Here is a 19,164-nt window from a genome sequence, read left to right as displayed (position 1 = left end):
CAACTCCCAGGACTACGTTGAAAGGACGTTGATAAATCACGTGATTGACCGAGGAAGATTCTTTGTGTCAGCTGACGGCTTAGCTTGCCGTCTTTTTCCCTCAAGACGTCGGAATGCCAGCAATGTGTACCCAGTAAGCCCATTTATTCATAAATTTCGCCGTTCCGTGCAAATTTTCCGTCAGAATATGTACTTTATGAAATGCAAATGTTCAGGATCTGTTGTTATTGCGTATTAATGAATGAATGAGCAATGGCATTTATTTCGAAGTGGTTTTCCTCAACATGATTGAGTGCAAACAGCGCCTTCAGAAAGTATTCACATCCCTTGACTTTATCCTAATTTTGTTGTGTTACAGCCTGAATTCTAAATTGATTAAATTTAGATTTTGTGTCACAGGCCCACGCACAAAATAGCCCATCATGATAACGTGGAATGGTTTTAGATTTTTTGGCAAGCCTAAATAAGTGCAGGAGTAAACATTTACTTAAGTTGAATGGACTAACTTTGTGTGCAATAATGGTGTTTAACATGATTTTTGAATGACTACACCATCTCTATACCCCACACACACTTATCTGTAAGGGTCCTCAGTCAAGCAGTGCTTTTCAAGCACAGATTCAACCACAAAGACCAGGGAGGTTTTCCAATGCCTTGTAAAGAAGGGCAACATTGGTAGATGTGTATAAATAAATAAAGCAGACATTGAATATCCCTTTGAGCATGGTGAAATTATTCATTACACTTTTGATGGTGTCAATACACCCAGTCACTACAAAGATACAGGCGTCCTTCCTAACTCTGTTGCCAAAGTCGAAGGAAACCACTCAGGGATTTCACCATGAGACCAATGGTGACTTTAAAACAGGCCTAGTTTAATGGCTGTGATAGGAGAGAACTGTGGATGGATAAACATTGAAATTACTCCACAATACTAAGGTAAATGACAGCTTGAAAAGAAAGAAGCCTGTACAGAATACAAATATTCCAAAACATGCATCCATTTTGCAATGTGGCAAAGAAATTAACTTTATGTCCTGAATACAAAGTATTATGATTGGTGCAACAATGCATCACTGAGTACCACTCTTCTTATTTTCAAGCATGGTGATGGCTGCATCATGTTATTGGTATGCTTGTCATCAGCAAGGACTAGGGAGTTTTTTGGAGGATTAAAAATAAACAGAATAGAGCTAAGCACAGGCAAAATCCTAGAGGAAAACCTAGTTCAGACTGCTTATTGACAATGGGAGACAAATTCACCTTCCAGTAGGACAATAACCTAAAACACAATGTCAAATATACACTGGAGTTGTTTACCAATATGACATTGAATGTCCCTGGCCTAGTTAGTTTTGACTTAAATCGTCTTTAAAATCTATGGCAAGATTTGAAAATGTCTGTCAAGCGATGATCAACAACCAACTTGACTGAGCTTGGAAGAATTATTGTATGATCCAGGTGTGGAAAGCTCTTAGACTCACAGCTGCTAAAGGTGTTTCTAACATGTATTGACTCAGAGGTGTGAATACTTATGTAAATTAGAGTTTGTATTTAATTTTCAATAAATTGCTAATATTTTTTGAAAGCATGTTTTCACTTTGTCATTATGGGGTATTGTGTGAAGATTGGTGAGAGAATCTAGTTAATCCATTTTGAATTCGGGCTGTAAAACATAATGTGGAATAAGTAAAGGGTATGAATGCTTTCTGAAGGCACTGTATTTAAATCCCCATGATCTGTCTGCATGGAGTGGACTGTCCATTGTCTTTGCAGACAGCTACTTAGCCAGATAGTTGCAATTTTCCTCCAAATACCAGCAACCTAGCTTTCTATTAAAGCCCTATTGTCCTATCTAATCTTCTAATTTGTACTTTCTGTTGCTAGGTCATGTGCCTACTTCTTGTTACTTCCCTCAAAACAGTATCGCAAATTGAAAGGTTCCCCATATGACGTCATTACATATTATTCTCGTTCCAAATGCATCTACACACATGACAGGAAAGGAAGGGTGAGAGAAAGGGAACAATGTCCTTTTTAGAATACTGCATTTCATTCAAAGCATGGTTTGTGCAATGGAAAGATGAGTACTAAGTCAGGCTCATATAGTCTGCAACTCTCATTGTCCTTTGTATCTCTCTAGAACCCAAGGGGGTATACCCAGTTTACAACCGGTCCCCCCTTTGGGTTCTCAGCTGATGGTAAGGATCACAGCTGGCTCCATGTGAACTACAATCCCCATGCTCTGTTTAATCCTGGCGCTCTGTCTAAACACAAATACGCTTAACTTGCGATACGGTTTTGGGAAACCTTCCGAACTTAACGTTCATATAAGCGAGAAAGAATCTTTAGAATACAAAAGATACTTACTGTGCGCATTTTAGCAAAGTTGCACCCTGATGTTTTAACACACAGCCTCTGCTATGACACATCCTCTCACCTTGCGCTCGCATTTCCATTGGACCATTCCACATTTCCAGTGTTTCTCTAAGTACAGCTCGGTGCAATTTTCCTTAACTGCGTACAGTAAGTGGATCTTTTGTATTTGAAAAAAGTATTTATTCCTTATGAGAGTTAAGTTCCAAACGTTTCCAAAACTGTAACGGGTGTCAGGCATATTTGCGTTTGGACAGAGCATTTGGGAAGCGTTGGGGAATTTGCCTCAAGCGGCAAACAGCTTTGTGAATAGACTGTATACCGTTTAACCTGATCATCTATTGAATGGGCTAGGTCCTCTGTAGCTCAGTTGGTAGAGCATGGCACTTGCATTGCCAGGATAATGGGTTTAATTGCCAGGACCACTCATGCTTAAAGTGTATGCACGCATGGCAATAAGTCTCTTTGGATAAAAGCGTCTGCTAAATGGCATATATTAAATCCCAGGATGCATCTCAATGGTCTAAAGGTATGTCCTTCCCTCATCTCCTTTCTTTCTGCATTTGTACTGATGTCAATAGACTGGACAGGTGAACGCAAAAGAGCTGCTTTAGACTAATGAGATGTCAAAGTGTGCACAAGTCCTGCAGATTATCTGGAGACCAAAGGTTTCTCCGAAGTCAGACTTTACCCCAATGTCACTGATATCACTAACCCTGCAGCAGAGAATACCAGACAGGAATTTAAAGCAATTTTTTTATCACCATTTTCTGAGTTGGTAACCAGTGCTGTCTGTTTGTGCTATAATTGTAGCCAACTCCTTGGTCACCCATTGTTATGCCAAACAATGGTTGGCTTACCAATGACAGTAATGGAGTTAGTTGGCAAGAGCACAAACAAATCTGGGACCAGTACTATTGAGCTCTATTGAACGTGCGTTTCTCTCTATAGCGTCCAGCCCATCGAGTGGACCACTGACTGTAAGAACCAGAAGTGAGTATTGAGGAACTGCTGATCAGGTCACATGTGTGTGTGTGGGTGGGGTGGGGTAAAACCAGGGGGAACAGTCAAATGCTATTTTAAGCTTAGGTTTTGGGTTAGTGGTTAAGGTTGGGATTAGGGAAAATAGGATTTGGATATTTAATTCTATTTTGCCACAAGGCTGGAAGAACAAAATGTGTGTGCTCTGTGTGTGTTTTCTCCTAGTTATGATGGCGTAGTCTTGGTGACCCAGAGTTATGACACGCTGCCCAAGGAGCTGGAATGTCTGAAAGCACCTCTGCAGGACTACAGCTCTGTGAGTCACACACGCACACACACACCCACACCAACAACATAGATAGATGAATATACTCCTCCTACTTTCTCTTCTCCTCTCTCATTTCTCCTCAAGGTGGACTGTGGTCTGGGAGATAAGGTGGTGGTGTTGATGGTTCCGGGGTTGCCTGGTAAACGCTTGGTGTTTGCGTCCACCGGGCCCGTTAACCGGGACTACGATGACGTCCGACGCTTCAGCGACGCAGCTGTTAATGGCATCAAGAGGTACAAGTCAACACCAAATACACACACACACACACACACAAAATGTACCAAGAGGTTACTATATATCTGTATTCCTGTCCTGTGTGTATCTCTCCCATTCATTACCATGTACTGTGGGTATTTCTTCAGGGCCATGAAAGCAGGCATGCAGCGCCCCCTGCTGGTCTGTCCTCGTCACAGCAGCTATGACAGGAGCACCATGGTTGCTGCCCTAGGGGCTCTGCATGCCCTCTACATGGTGAGAACACTGAAATAAGCAATCGATACCTGAACACTGACGATTTCTCCCGTTGTTTTATTGTGCAATGTTTCGAGCTGAAGGCACTCCTATGCCTCCCCCCCCCCAAAAAAAACACACAAAAAACAGACCCTTTGCACACAGGGGGAGCTCGATTGTCTTTTGCTCCAAATGTGGTGCTGACATTCATCCTTTATCCACAATCTCTCTCTTTCCCCTCTCGCACTCTCTTCCAGCCTCTGGAGGTGAGGGAGGTGTCTGTGAAGCCCAGCCAGTATAAAGTGTGTGTTCTAGGGTTGTGGGTGGACCAGGAGGCCGAGGGGAAGGAGTTGGTGGATCTGGTCTCTGCTCTGGAGAGTGGACGGTGAGTTGCGCACACCCATATTTTCATCTGTAACAAAAGAGAGATCTCTCTTATGGGGAGACATTTTTATATGTTAAATGTGCTGAACAGATTTTCCTCAAGGGCCCATTTAGGTCTGTTGGGATAGATTTTCCTCCATCTTGGAATAAAACATTTCCGCCACATTCGATGTCGCACTTCCTCATCTGCGGTGAAAGGTGACTGCACTAGAGCGGTGTCAGACCATGAGACATCGGTGGTTTTGCTTCAGGACGGCCACAGGCTTCACAGGATTCATCTGAAGGTCGCCCGATAGTGTTTATTTTGATGTATGGAAGTATATATGGAGACTGTTTAGTGCCAAAAATAAAGGGTGACATACAGTGGGGCAAAAAAAGTATTTAGTCAGCCACCAATTGTGCAAGTTCTCCCACTTAAAAAGATGAGAGTCCTGTAATTTTCATCATAGGTACACTTCAACTATGACAGACAAAACGAGGAAAAATATCCAGAAAATCACATTGTAGGATTTTTTATGAATTTATTTGCAAATTATGGTGGAAAATAAGTATTTTATATCTCTCAAAGCACTTCATGATGACGGAAGTGAGTGCTATGGGGTGGTAGTCATTTAGCTCAGTTACCTATTAAACACGTCTGTAAAACCACAATGAGGACATAGCAAGTTTTCATTAATCATTGGGTACATCGTATGAAAAACATCAGAGTAATCTTAAATAGGCACATAATTCATGTTCAAATTCACAACATAACATACATTGGCATTTCATCATTAAAAGTCCTTTAGGAAATTATGTCTGGAGGGTGAAAATCCCCAAAAATCTCTCTTTTTATTATTAATATCCCCTCCCCTGTCTGACATCTTAACTTTCTCTATGCCACAAAATCTAAAGGTAGAAATGTCATGCTTTAGATCATTAAAATGTACTGCGACTGGATCATCCCTGTCGTTTCTCCTGATTGAACTTTTATGTCCACTAATTCTCTGTTTGAGAGTGCGGAACGTTTTACCGACATAGCAGAGCCCACATGGACATTTAATCATGTAAATAACATGGGTGATGGAACACGTAATAATGTCATTTATTTGGAACCGTTTTCCTGTGTGTGGGTGGCAGAAATATTCACACTTCATCATATTGTTGCACTGTGCGCATCCTCTGCATTTATAGCTACTATTTGGTAGAGGGCGTAAAAGGGCCCGGCTGATTTTCTTTTGTGGCTGGCAGTTGGCATGAACCAATTTATCGCGTAAATTGCGACCTCCTATACACAATAAGTGGTGGATTTTTAAATTCAGCCGGCCTAGCTGGGTCCGATAATGAAATATGCCAGTGTTTAGCGGGTCTTTTTTGTAACAGCTCATCTGGTGTTTTTCCCCATGCCAAATGAAGAGCTTCATCCACACACTGTGGCGAATAGCCTCTTCTTAGAAACCTAGTGCGCATCTCCGCTGCTTTTTCTAGATGATCCTCTGTGAACTGGCATAAAAGGCGCAGTCTGAAAAACTGGCTTCTTGGAAGTCCTCTTTTTATTGGCTCAGGATGGAAGCTGTCCCCCTGTAATAGAGTATTTCTGTCTGTTTCTTTTCTATACAGAGTTGTAAACAGGGTTCCATTTGATTTTTCAATCCACATATCGAGATAATGAACACGTTGAGTGTCACATTCAATAGTGAATTTGAGATTGGGGTCAATGTCATTGAGTAGTGCCATAAAATCTGAAAGCTCTTTTTCAGTTCCTTCCTATATGCAAAAAAAATTCTTTATCTATGTACTTTATGTAAAAATGGATTTTCATTTTCATTATTAATCAACCAGCTGCCAGCACTAGCACACATGATTTGGAAAGAAACGCACCTGTCTATAGAAGGTCCCACAATTGACAGTGCATGTCAGAGTGAAAACCAAGGCATGAGGTCAAAGAAATTATCTGTAGAGCTCTGAGACAGGATTTTGGTGAGGCACAGATCTGGGGAAGGATACCTAGACTCTTCCTAGAGCTGGCCACCTGGCCTAACTGAGCAATTGGGAGAGAAGGGCCTTGGTCAGGGAGGTGACCAAGATCCCGATAGTCACACTGATAGAGCTCCAGAGTTCCTCTGTGGAGATGGGAGAAACTTCCAGAAGGACAACCATCTCTACAGCACTCCACCAACCAGGCCTTTATGGTAGAATGACCAGACGGAAGCCACTCCTCACTAAAAGGCACATGTCAGCCTGCTTGGAGTTTGCTAAAAGGCAGCTAAAGGACTCTAACAATGAAAAAGACCATGCCTGAAAATCGTCCTCTGAAAGTGTCACTGTCATCATCCTTTCTGCTTCCAGTTCAGTAGCCATACCTACGAGATCAGGTACGCGTGTGGTTCAATTAAATAGAGTAGGCTATAGCCTATGCATGGACGAAGAAGCACAGGGTAGTTGTCTTTCCAAGGAAATGTACTTCTAAATAGGCCTATAATTAGGTTACATTGCCTAGAAATAGGCTTAAATATTGATCACCAATATTTCTCCTTCTGAAGATCTTCCCACTCCTAAAAGGTAGGCTATAAAAATAGCTCAAGAGAAAGTGCAAGTCTCTCCAACTCTGCTTTCTTCAAACTACATCAAGCATATTGGCTGAAATAGGCCAGTAATACAATGTAAAGGGCCTTGTGAGAATCTCTGATAATTTTAAGTTATTGTTGCGCATTTGATGTTGCCTATAGGGTGCAAAATTGCTGGGACCATGAGCTGTTTCACATACGCCTAAAATTCAGGCTGCATCACAACAGGGCGGTGATTGGAATTCCCATAGGGCGGCGCACAATTGGCCAAGCATATTTCAGGTTTTGCCGGGGTAGGTAGGCCGTCATTGTAAATAAGAATTTGTTCTTAACTGACTTGCCCAGTTAAATAAAGGTTACATAAAATAAATAAAAACATTGGGGGACTGCGGTTGGGTTTGGGAACATGGGAGTCAGACAGAAAGCCAGTGAGTGTGGGCGGGAGCGGAAGAAGACAAAGGTCTCCTGCAGACCTCTACTGTGCACCATGTTTACATATCTGGCATTACTCATCTCATGTTTTCTATACTATTCTACGGTACTTCATTCACGTAATAATGCGTACATATCTTGCATTAATAATCTCATATGTATATTCTGTTTTTCTATACTATTATACTGTATCTTAGTCCTTGCCGCTCTGAGATCGCTCGTCCATGTGTATATAGTCTTAATTCATTCCTACTTAGATGTGTGTATTGGGTATATTTTGTGTAATTTGTGAGATATTACTGCACTGTCGGAGCTACTAGCATTTCGCTACACCCGCAATAAGATCTGCTAATCACGTGTATGTGACCAATAACATTTGATTTGACAATAAAGCCTGTAACGTTAGAGCTGTTTATTACTGTGTCAGTGTTAAAAGTAGGGAAGGGTAACTGACCAATCAATAAAAACAAAACATCAGTCTCAACGTCAACAGTGAAGAGGCGACTCCAGGATGCTGGCCTTCTAGACAGAGTTGCAAAGTAAAAGCCATATCTCAGACTGGCCAATAAAAATAAAAGATGAAGATAAGGCACAAGAACAGACACTGGACAGAGGAACTCTGCCTAGAAGGTCAGCATCCCGGAGTCGCCTCTTCAATGTTGACGTTGAGACTGGTGTTTTGCGGGTACTATTTAATGAAGCTGCCATTTGAGGACTTTTGAGGCGTCTGTTTCTCAAACGAGACACTCTAATGTACTTCTCCTCTTGCTCAGTTGTGCACCGGGGCCTCCCACTCCTCGTTCTATTCTGGTTAGAGCCAGTATGCTCTGTTCTGTGAAGAGAGTAGTACACAGCGTTGTACGAAATCTTCAGTTTCTTGGCAATTTCTCACATTGAATAGCCTTCCTTTCTCAGAACAAGAATAGACTGATGAGTTTCAGAAGAAAATACTTTGTTTCTGGCCATTTTGAGCCTGTAATCGAACCCACAAATGCTGATGCTCCAGATATTCAACTAGTCTAAAGAAGGCCAATCCTTTAATCAGCACAACAGTTTTCAGCTGTGCTAATATAATTGCAAAACAGTTTTCTAATGATCAATTAGCCTTTTTAAAATGATCAACTTGGAATAACTAACACAACGTGCCATTGGAACACAGGAGTGATGGGGATGCTAATAATGGGCTTCTGTACGCCTATGTAGATATACCATAACAAATCTGCCATTTCCAGCTCCAATAATAGTCATTTACAACATTAACAATGTCTATACTGTAACAAGGACATGTATAAGTGACCCCAAACTTTTGAATGGTAGTGTATATATGATCTTTCTCTCTCCAGGCTTGCTTGCCGTGACATAGGAGGGTCTGATCCTGAGAGGATGGCTGCTCCTCGTGTAGCTGAGTACGTCCAGGCCCTCTTTAAGGAGAGCCCAGTGCAGGTGTGAGAGAGAGAGAGAGAGAGAGGCTTTAATCATACATCCAAAGAAGAAAAGGGGATGGTATCTCCCAAAAAGACAACAGAAGTATTCATAGGGCTTTTTTATTGGTTAAAAAAAACTGTTGCTGTCATTGTCAAAACTCTTAGTTGTGGTCTTTTTGGGAGATGCCATCACCTTTTCTTTATTTCCATGCCATAGAAGCCTTTAGTAGCGCCAGCATATGTCATTTCTACTTCTCTCGAGTACTGAATCTCACTAATGTGTTACTGTTAATGTGATAATGCTGAGCCTGCCTGTCTCAGGTGGATGTGGTGAGTGATCTGAAGGTGCTGGAGAAGGAATATCCCTGCCTTGCTGCTGTGAACCGCTGTGCCAATGGTAAGTGTGTGTGTGTACAGTGCATTCGGAAAGTATTTAGACCCCTTGACTTTTTCCACATTTTGTTTCGTTACAGCCTTATTTTAAAATCGATTAGATTGTTTATTCCCTTCAAGCTACACACAATACTCCATAATGACAAAGTAAAAACAGTTTTTTAGAAAGGAAAAAACACTGAAATATCTCATTTACATAAGTATTTAGACACTTTACTCAGTACTTTATTGAAGCATCTTTGGCAGAGATTACAGCCTCAAGTCTTCTTGGATATGACGCTACAAGCTTGGCACACCTGTATTTGGGGAGTTTCTGCCATTCGTCTCTTCAGATCCTTTCAAGCTCTGTCAGGTTGGATGGCGAGCGTCATTGCACAGCTATTTTCAGGTCTCTCCAGCGATGTTCAATCGGGTTCAAGTCCAGGCTCTGGCTGGGCTACTAAAATACATTCAAAGACTTGTCATGAAGCCAACCCTGTGTTGTCTTGGCTTTGTGCTTATGGTCGTTGCCCTGTTGGAAAGTGAACCTTCGCCCCAGTCTGAGGTCCTGAGTGCTCTGGAGTAGGTGTTCATCAAGGATCTCTTTGTACTTTGCTCTGTTCATCTTTCCCTCAATCCTGACTAGTCTCCCAGTTCCTGCTGCTGAAAAACATCCCCACAACATGACGCTGCCACCACCATGCTTCACCGCAGGGATGGTGCAGATTCCTCCAGACGTGACACTTAGCATTCAGGCCCAATAGTTGGTAGTTCAATCTACTAAAGAGTTCTGTCTGGCCACTCTACCATGAAGGCCTGATTGGTGGAGTGCTGCAGAGATGGTTGTCCTTCTGGAAGGTTCTCCCATCTCCACAGAGGAACTCTGGAGCTCTGTCAGAGCTCCATCGGGTTTCTTGGTCACCTCCCTGACCAAGACCCTTCTCCCCGGATTGCTCAGTTTGGCCGTACTCCAGCTCTAGAAAGAGTCTTAGTGTTTCCAAACTTCTTCCATTAAGAAAGATGGCGGCCACTGTGTTCTTGGGGACCTTCCATGCTGCAGAAATGTTTTTGTACCCTTCCCCAGATTTGTGCCTCAACACAGTCCTGTCTCTGAGCTCTATGGACAATTCCTTTGACCTCATTGCTTGGTTTTTGCTCAGACATGCACTGTCAACTGTGGGACCTTTCTATAGACAGGTGTGTGCCTTTCCAAATCATGTTCAATGAATTGAATTGACCACAGGTGGACCAAGTTGAAGAAACATCTCAAGGATGATCAATGGCAACAGGATGCACCTGAACTCAATTTCATGTCTCATAGCGAAGGGTCTGAATACGTATATAAATAAGGTATTTCTGTTTTTTAATAATCCTTTTTTGAATAAGGCTGTAACGTAACAAAATGTGGAAAAAGTCTAGGGGCCTAAATACTTTTCGAATGCACTGTGTGTGTGTGTGTGTGTTTGTGTGTGTGTCTTTTTCATCCATGTGGGTTTGTCTTCTGTAGCTGTGCCTCGTCACCAGGCCAGAGTAATCAAGCTGCAGTACTGTGGAGAGGGACCCATTCAACACACACTGATGCTGGTCGGCAAGGTGAGCAGGAGAGAGAGGAAGGAGGGGAAATTATGAATTGATAATGGCGTGGGGTGTTCCTATCATGTCATGACCATGTTTTTCTGTGTGTAACATGCATGCATTTGTGTGCGTGTCTCAGGGCATCACCTATGACACCGGTGGAGCTGACATCAAGGCTGGTGGCATCATGGCTGGCATGCACAGAGATAAGTGTGGTGCTGCTGCCGTGGCTGGGTTCTTCCAGGTAAATAACTAATACTTTGTTACCCTTCAGTGATCACTTGTGGACTCATAGTCTTTGACATAGTCTGTTACTCCTGCTAACATGTAGCTGATGTTCTATCAGGTCCTGGCCAAACTCAAGCCCAAGCATTTGAAGGTGGTGGGTGGCATGGCGATGGTGAGGAACAGCGTGGGCTCAGGTCAGTGTGATGTCATGGGGTGGGGGTTTCACCCATAGAAATAGAATCTAGAATATAATAATCTAATATTGATTATATTTCAATGGTTTCACCTACTGAGTAGTTGGCCTCTTCCTGCTCTCTTGTAAATGTGTGATATGTTCTGTCTCTCTGACAGAATGAGGTTTTAAGGACTGTGTGTTGTGTTTCTCTCTGTTCTGTCAGACTGCTACGTAGCTGATGAGTTGGTGGTGTCCCGTGCGGGTCGCAGGGTTCGCGTAGGGAACACCGATGCTGAGGGACGCATGGTGATGGTCGACCTGCTTTGTGAGATGAAGGAGAAGGTAAAGGATACACAACTCTATTCCATGTCCTCCCCCACTCTCCCTGTTCCTCCTGTCAAACCTATTCTCTGTCACCTTAATCTTATGTCTTTCTCTACAGGCGGTGCGTGAGGTATCTCCTCAGCTGTTTACCATTGCCACTCTGACAGGACATGCCATCAGAGCCATGGGGCCCAACTACTCTGTGAGTACTGGACCTTACACACACAGTATATGTACTGTACCATACACAAACTCTTTATATAATAGCACACTGGCCATGGTGAGAATGATTGCTAAGAATGTAAAGTTATTGATTTAAACTCTTTCGGTTATAGATCATCATGGACAACGGAGCTGCCCATCGCTCTGGCAATGCCCGTCAGTGGCAGAAAGGTGAGACGCTCGACACACACTTCAAACAAATCAGCAAACCAGGGTTTACAGGTCGGAACATGGGTTTTCTGGTATGAACACGGTGTATGTAACCTGTTAGTCCTTTCTCTTTCACTCTGTAGCAGGGGAGGTTCTGGGTGATCTGTTTGAGGTGTCCAGTATCAGGCGTGAGGACTATGACTTCCATAAGGGGAAGTCAGAGTATGAGGAGATTCTGCAAAGCAACAACCTACCATCCTCTGCTACCCCCCGCGGACATCAAACCCCCGCTGCCTTCCTCATCATGGCCTCTGGGCTGGACAAGGTACACACACAGACTCCACAGCCCTGTTCATAACCCTGAATCTAACCTAATCACTTTTTTTGTGTTTGTCTTGTTTCCCTCCATCAGCACGGTGTGGACTCTGGCACTCCTCTGCCTTACTCTCACATCGACATCGCTGGCTCTAGCGGCCCCTTCCCTGGTGTTCCCACTGGCGCTCCAATCCTCGCCATGGCTACCAACTACATACTACCCAGTGCCTATCAACCCAACGACGCCCTGCCCAGAGCCTAGCAATTTGATGATAGAAATAGAATGTGTCGAATGGACCCTATTTTCCGTCTCATGAGAAATGTCACATAGTGCTAGTTCAATTGATGTTTCACAAAGTATTCATGAACACAGATATCCATCAATGTGATCAAGATCTGTTGTTCTATAGATTATATTTCTAAGCTGCTGCACTCATTCAACCTCAAATGTCTTTTTTTCTCCCTTATTTCTAACATGGGTCACTGTATTGAATACACTCTCAATTACCAAACATGCTTTGTTGTTCATGCAGCCATTTTGTGAGTTGCAGGTCGTGTGGTTGTGCCAGACAATATCAAGTACAATATCAAGCATAATACATTATGTTTTTGTTTATTTCAATCAATGTTAGCTGTTGCTAGTTCCAGGTATTGTGGAATGGTTCCATAGGTAGGCCTACTAGGTCAGCAATCATATGGTTGTAAGTCTATTTGTATTCATTAAGGATCCCCATTAGCTGCTGCCCAGCAGCTACTCTTCCTGGGGTCCAACAACATTAAGTCAGTTTTATACAATTAAAATATTACATTTGATAGGGCACACAATGTTTTGTGAAGTGTTAAGGTCACCACTCTGCTACCACACAGGAGTGCAACTTTCACTGGGAACATGTCCCCCCCACATTCTGATTATTATTATTTTTCCCCTCCCCGGTTTTACCATTGGATAAAGCAGATAAAACAGCTGGGTAGGCTGTTTGGAGTGTTTATCTGACAAAAAAAGATATCATTATGTGTGCCTCTCACTTCTAAAACCAAAGTTGCGCTCATGCTACCACATATCTAATTTTTTTTTTAAAGTCCCCTTAATAAGGAAGTCATAGTCTGCAGTGTTGGTTTCTCTCTTCTCTCATGATTGTCTTAACTCACCACATCTCTGACTCGGGTTGGGTTAAATGCGGAAGACACATTTCAGTTGAATACATTTTTGGACAATTGACTAGTTACCCCTTTCCCTTTCACCTCACACAAGTCAACAAAGTATTTTTTTAACATCCATTTGAAAGATCTTTCCAGCACTCCTGGCCTCGATAATCATGATCCCATATATAGAGTGGAAATGTCAAACTGCTTCAGGCTGGACCCTGTGATAATTTGATACTGTTGAAATTCTCTAGCAAACGCTCAAGTCAAGACAGATCGAAAGGGAGGGCCAGAGGTGAAGATGGATACATATGATTGAAAGAACCTGAATTTATCATAATATTTTCTTCTGATCTTTTTCAGCTTTAGGCCTTTGTATTTTAGTTAGTTGAATGTAAGTAATAGGCCAACAGCTGCGTTGGCCTATAGGCTACATCTGAGTTCCGTGCTCTCATTTCTCGAGCTGCCAATAGAGTACAAAATTATGAGTCATAATACCCATAAAATCTAGCGGTCAAAACAGGGAAATTGTTCCAATTGTTTTCCACCATTCATTTTTCCCATAGGGGATTTTAGAAACCCTAAAAATAAGGGCAGTGTTTCATGTAGGCTAACACTGGCATGACGTTTTGATAACTGTAAATCTCTCTCTGACAAGGTGACTTAACAATATAGTTGACTGTATTTACCCCCAACAAATGAAATGCTAATTAGCTGCTAATGTAGATATTATAAAGAACTACAAATGCCATGATGGTATGGAGGAGACTCAAATAAAGGCAAAAGTAAGAATCTCTGGATTAACTATGTTAGCTAAATGTAGAAATTAATAAATTGGCTACATTTCTTAAAATGCACCTGTTAGCAAAGGTGCCCACTAGAGATGACGTGCAGGGATTTGTTGACTTGTATAATGTCTACTTTGATGCTAATTAGTGTGTTTTGAATCAGAGTAAATAGAGCCAAATATATTGATAAGTCACCTTGTTCGAGAGATTTACACGGTTATCAAAAAGTCACGGCAGGGTAAATTTACACAAAACACAGCTCTTATTTTAAGGTTTTCTAAAAATCCCCAATGGGAAAAACGATTGGAACCATTTCCCTGTTTGACTGCTAGGTTTTATGGGTATTATGACACCACTGTGGGGCTCAATGGATCACATTATATCAATGTGTCCCTATGGTAGTTTTATGATTTTACTTCAGATTTTTATGATTAACCACGTGACGTTATTGTTGAAGTAGCATGAAAATGTGCATAAATAAATATAACTGGCACGCAGATCAGTAGAAATCAGAAGCTTCCACAAACTCATGAGCTGCCTATAGACCCTTTTTCGAGTACATCACACACAGATGCGCGTGACTCTTGGTGGCAGTAAGAAAGTCGTCGCCATCTGTGCCCATTCAACATAGCCTAGATTTACACTATTACTTCTAAACAAAAAAACGTTGGGTTCTCATGCGCTTACAATTATGGTTTGATTCTTGCTTGAACAGTCGTAACGTTTATATTTGATGGTGATCTTTGTAAAATAAATATTTTGCATGCAGCAGTTGCTAATGCTCATTGACATTTTTGCTGGTATTCTAAAAGAACTCCCCCCATGCTGTCATCAACTTGCGCGCATCGCCCTCGTGCGGCAATGTCTGCAAACAAAGAAAATGGTCTATGGTCTTTACTATTGCACCAAATACATTTTCATAACTAAACCAACAGACCACAGCTTGTCGTTTCCAATGGGAACAAATGAGTCATAGTGGGCAGGTATTATGGGCAGAGCCCAGTACGCGATAGCGATATCATATTGGCGCATCCGCTACAATGTGAAGTGTGCGTGTGCAATAACTTAATTCGCCTTTGCACTCCTAAACAGCGCGATTTTCGTAAACTTTTGCAAAAGGTAAAGTCTACAAAACTTAGTCCACTGTTCATAAAATGTTAGTTTTGGGAACAGAAAACTATATTGAGATCAAATGTTTAATCGATGTGAAAATGTGCAGTATGTCGGACTTGCTTATTTTTGTCACTTCCTTGCATTTGGAGAGGCGGTGGCAAATAGGTTGTAAAGCATACCATTTTGGCTCAATGCATGCGTATAACGGGTATCGACAAGTGGCTAAAATTAGATCAAGATGGAGAACAGCGTACCTCAGTTTCTTCCGTGGGAGGAGCCGGATTAGCACGTTTCTACGGAAATGACGCTTTCACATTAAACCAAGTTTAGCGCGCGCGAGTGAGCTGCACAAACCATTTCCCCTACAGGAAGAGACAACTCGTGTCGCACTTTGTGAAGCGAGAATAGGAGCTATTTTGTAACCAAGCTAGCAACATTTAAACCTAAAAACACTGAAGTTGACGGGAAAACGTCTCAGTAAATATTTTCTTAGTTCTACTTGAACCAAACACAGATTCCACCATGTTTGAGGCTCGCTTGGTACAGGGATCCATCCTGAAGAAAGTTTTGGAGGCGCTGAAGGACCTGATCACAGAGGCCTGTTGGGACGTGAGCTCGTCGGGTATTTCTCTACAGAGTATGGATTCGTCCCACGTCTCCCTTGTTCAGCTTACCCTTCGCAGCGACGGGTTCGACTCTTACCGCTGCGACCGCAACCTCGCCATGGGAGTCAATCTTAGCAGGTGAGTAGAACTGATTGAATATGGCAGTATGATTGTGAAGTTTAGCTTGCTAGCAAGCCAAATAACGATAATTTAGCGTTAGTTTAGCAGGAATGTAGTTATGTTTTATGATTTGTCTAATTTGCTGGATTTACTGCCAGATAGTAAGGTAACTAGCGTTAGTCTGGCTTCTTGAGTTAGCGTCTTGAAGGTGTACTCTCCTGTCATACCATTTTTTTTTTTTTTTTTACTATAACAAGAGGACATATTAGATAAGTTTTAGTTACGGGCATGTTACCGTTATACTGCAACATGTATGGTGTAAAGCCGCCTTTTGAAAATGATGTGTGACGTAATTTGAGCGCCAAATCTACTGCTTTCTCTGGGTGGATGGTTGGCGCGAATTTCTCGAACCCGCGAAGGTCAGCTGACGTCAGTCACTATTGTTCTGAAATTGGCTAAATGGGTCAAATGATCACGCTTACCAACCACATACAATCACATTATCATAATGTGTCCTCTAACTGTTAGTAGATCTTGATTTCGACAATGGTGTTTCATGTAGTGGCATGATTTACACTTGAATCACATGGCCACATACCAATGAAAGAGCAGAGTTAAATGATTCAAATACGCCAAGTATTCAAATAGCCTTACACAACATGTCGAATCTACATGTCATCTTTACAGGGTGTCAGCAATTTAAGAATATATGGTGTTTTTTGAGTGAAATGATGGCTTATCATCTTTTGGGACAGACCTGATAATGGTGACAACTTTCTATACTGATCACTCAAAAAAAGGCTTACTGTTTTAAAACTTGTTCCTTTAACAGTATGCCAGATACTGACTGGTCTACCACCCTCTTCCTTCTAGTATGTCAAAGATCCTGAAGTGTGCTGGGAATGAGGACATCATCACTCTCAGAGCAGAAGACAACGCAGACACACTCGCCCTTGTCTTTGAGACTCTCAGTGAGTACCTTTATCTATCCGTATCAATAGCTCTACTCTTACTGTAGGGATTTCATTTCGAGCTTGATTTTACATATTCCCCAAATAGAGGTTCATACCATCAGTAAGACTTGGAAGAGTCAGGCACCATGAAAAAGCATTGTTATCATTTATGTATGCTTGGTAATGTATTTAGATGTTTAATTAGATGAGTGTTAATCGGTCTCACTCTTTCAGACCAGGAAAAGGTGTCTGACTATGAGATGAAGCTGATGGATCTTGATGTAGAACAGTTGGGAATCCCAGTAAGTGTTCTTCTCCCAACATTCAATAATTAAGTAATAATAGTCATAGTGGCGGTAGCATTTGTCACCAGGTCACACCACCTCAGTAGCCACATTCTCACATCATTCTCTTCCCCACCCCAGGAGCAGGAGTACAGCTGTGTGGTGAAGATGCCATCGGGGGAGTTTGCCCGTATCTGCCGTGACCTTTCTCAGATTGGTGACGCCGTTATGATCTCTTGTGCAAAGGATGGAGTTAAGTTTTCAGCCACGGGAGAGCTGGGCACCGGCAACGTCAAGTTGTCCCAGACCAGCAATGTGGACAAGGAGGAGGAAGCTGTAAGTATGGGGGGGGGTAGTGTCTGTATCCCAAATGAGGACTCATTACCTGTATAATGCACTATATTATTTGAGGCCAATCCCTCCTTCCTTACACTCAGGTGACTATTGAGATGAACGAACCAGTCCAGCTGATCTTCGCGTTGAACTACCTTAACTTCTTCACCAAGGCCACACCCCTTTCCAAGACCGTCATCCTCAGCATGTCTGCAGATATCCCCCTCGGTAGGTACCCTGCCCCCTAATGAGACCCATAAACACATCTTAGTATGTACTGTGGGGTTTTGTTTCCTGATGTCTGACTGATCTAGTTTGACTCATCTGTTCTTTGACAGTGGTGGAGTACAAGATAGCCGACATGGGCCACGTTAAGTACTACCTGGCACCCAAGATCGATGAGGAGGCTTCCTAAACCTCCCTGGTCAAAAGTCCAATGGAAAAACAGGGGGTTGGTTCCTACTTCCAGTGGATGGGGAGGAGGTACTTCCTGTTGTGAGAGAGGGGAGGGGATGGCATCGCTGTTGGGGTTTTGGTTTTATCTGTATTCTACATTTCTGCGTGGTGATAGTGTGGCTAGGCTCTTCCAGCATCCATGAGTGGGGTTATGGTAATATCTAAATACAGGTTGATGTGTCTGGATCCCTTCACTGATATCAGCTGTTTGGTTAATGCAGTCTGAATTGAGATTGATAGTGGCTAGATAATGGTGAAAGGGTTCTACTAATGGATCCCCCTGTCTTTTCTATGACCAGTGTTCTTATTCAAGCTCATTTGTTGACCTGTGACCTATCTAGCCCCCTAAGGAAGATCAACAGACTTGTCCACGCATCCCTCTTTCTCACTCTCCCTGTCATCTGTTTGGAAAACAAATTCTCATTCCGATTTGTAGATATGTCTGTAAATATTTTCTGTGGTCATGTTAACCACCCCAGTTTTGTATTCATGAACTCAATGTCACAATAAATAATTTGATTGTGATTTATGTAGTATGCACATTTTATTTGCAACCACAAGGTGGTGCCCATGTCCATACAACTATCTGAACTGACTGCACTGTTTAATTTACATTTACATTTAAGTCATTTCGTTAATTTGGGGTCCGGATTCCTGGACACAGATTCAAATTCATTTTGGACTAAGAAGCACTTGCAATGGGGAATCCTTTAAATGTAATTTTTATCACAGGACTGGCTTAATTTGTGTCCCTGAGAACCGGATTTTTAAAAATAAATTAAATGGTGTTACCATTTTTTTTATATATATAATGGATTCTTTATCCTGAACAATTTAAGTGTATTTAAACTAATGGTGCCTGTTGTAATGCTAATACCAATGAACCATAGGTGTACATTCTCACAACACCGGGTCAGGTGGTTCTTCAAATTAAGGTTTGATTGGGATAAAGTAATCTGATCACATTTGGTTACTACCTGGAGCCTTAACATAATTCCTTGCATTCTTGCCTTTCGCAATGTACACATGCAGCATCAATGCATTACTTTGTGTTGCCATACATGTGATAAAGCTATTTGCCTTTTGA

The 19,164-nt window shown here is 42.1% G+C and overlaps 2 protein-coding genes and 1 non-coding gene across 3 annotated transcripts; all 3 read left to right on the top strand.

The window, feature by feature from the left end:
• The first annotated feature begins 16 nt into the window (after nt 1-16).
• Nucleotides 17-12,798, top strand: LOC135543189 (putative aminopeptidase W07G4.4). Its single transcript, XM_064970290.1, has 16 exons — nt 17-133; nt 3,328-3,369; nt 3,583-3,673; nt 3,770-3,918; nt 4,048-4,156; nt 4,393-4,520; nt 8,841-8,940; nt 9,243-9,318; nt 10,801-10,886; nt 11,008-11,112; nt 11,215-11,290; nt 11,495-11,613; nt 11,714-11,797; nt 11,931-11,988; nt 12,111-12,292; nt 12,380-12,798. The coding sequence occupies exons 1-16, from the start codon at nt 114-116 to the stop codon at nt 12,542-12,544; spliced, it is 1,590 nt and encodes a 529-aa protein (XP_064826362.1). The 5' UTR covers nt 17-113; the 3' UTR covers nt 12,545-12,798.
• A 2,869-nt stretch (nt 12,799-15,667) lies between these two features.
• LOC135543163 (proliferating cell nuclear antigen) lies at nt 15,668-18,602 on the top strand. The gene is made up of 6 exons (XM_064970250.1): nt 15,668-16,069; nt 16,925-17,022; nt 17,239-17,306; nt 17,430-17,624; nt 17,726-17,849; nt 17,960-18,602. Exons 1-6 carry the CDS (start codon nt 15,849-15,851, stop codon nt 18,034-18,036), a joined length of 783 nt encoding a protein of 260 aa, XP_064826322.1. The 5' UTR covers nt 15,668-15,848; the 3' UTR covers nt 18,037-18,602.
• LOC135551784 (small nucleolar RNA SNORD2) lies at nt 16,773-16,843 on the top strand. The gene has a single exon (XR_010457374.1). It is a non-coding gene; the product is annotated as a small nucleolar RNA SNORD2 (small nucleolar RNA).
• Nucleotides 18,603-19,164: the final 562 nt, after the last annotated feature.

This window comes from Oncorhynchus masou, chromosome 1, assembly GCF_036934945.1.
Source record: "Oncorhynchus masou masou isolate Uvic2021 chromosome 1, UVic_Omas_1.1, whole genome shotgun sequence".
Lineage (NCBI taxonomy): Eukaryota > Metazoa > Chordata > Actinopteri > Salmoniformes > Salmonidae > Oncorhynchus > Oncorhynchus masou.
This window is presented reverse-complemented; position numbering and strand designations above follow the sequence as displayed.

Coding starts and splice junctions, on each gene's coding strand:
- LOC135543189 (XM_064970290.1), top strand. CDS start 114: ATGCCAGCAATGTGTACCCA. Junction 3,919..4,047: donor GCTGTTAATGGCATCAAGAG/GTACAAGTCAAC, acceptor GTATTTCTTCAG/GGCCATGAAAGCAGGCATGC. Junction 9,319..10,800: donor TGTGAACCGCTGTGCCAATG/GTAAGTGTGTGT, acceptor TGTCTTCTGTAG/CTGTGCCTCGTCACCAGGCC.
- LOC135543163 (XM_064970250.1), top strand. CDS start 15,849: ATGTTTGAGGCTCGCTTGGTACAGGGATCCATCCTGAAGAAAGTTTTG. Junction 17,023..17,238: donor CCTTGTCTTTGAGACTCTCA/GTGAGTACCTTT, acceptor TCACTCTTTCAG/ACCAGGAAAAGGTGTCTGAC. Junction 17,625..17,725: donor TGGACAAGGAGGAGGAAGCT/GTAAGTATGGGG, acceptor CCTTACACTCAG/GTGACTATTGAGATGAACGA.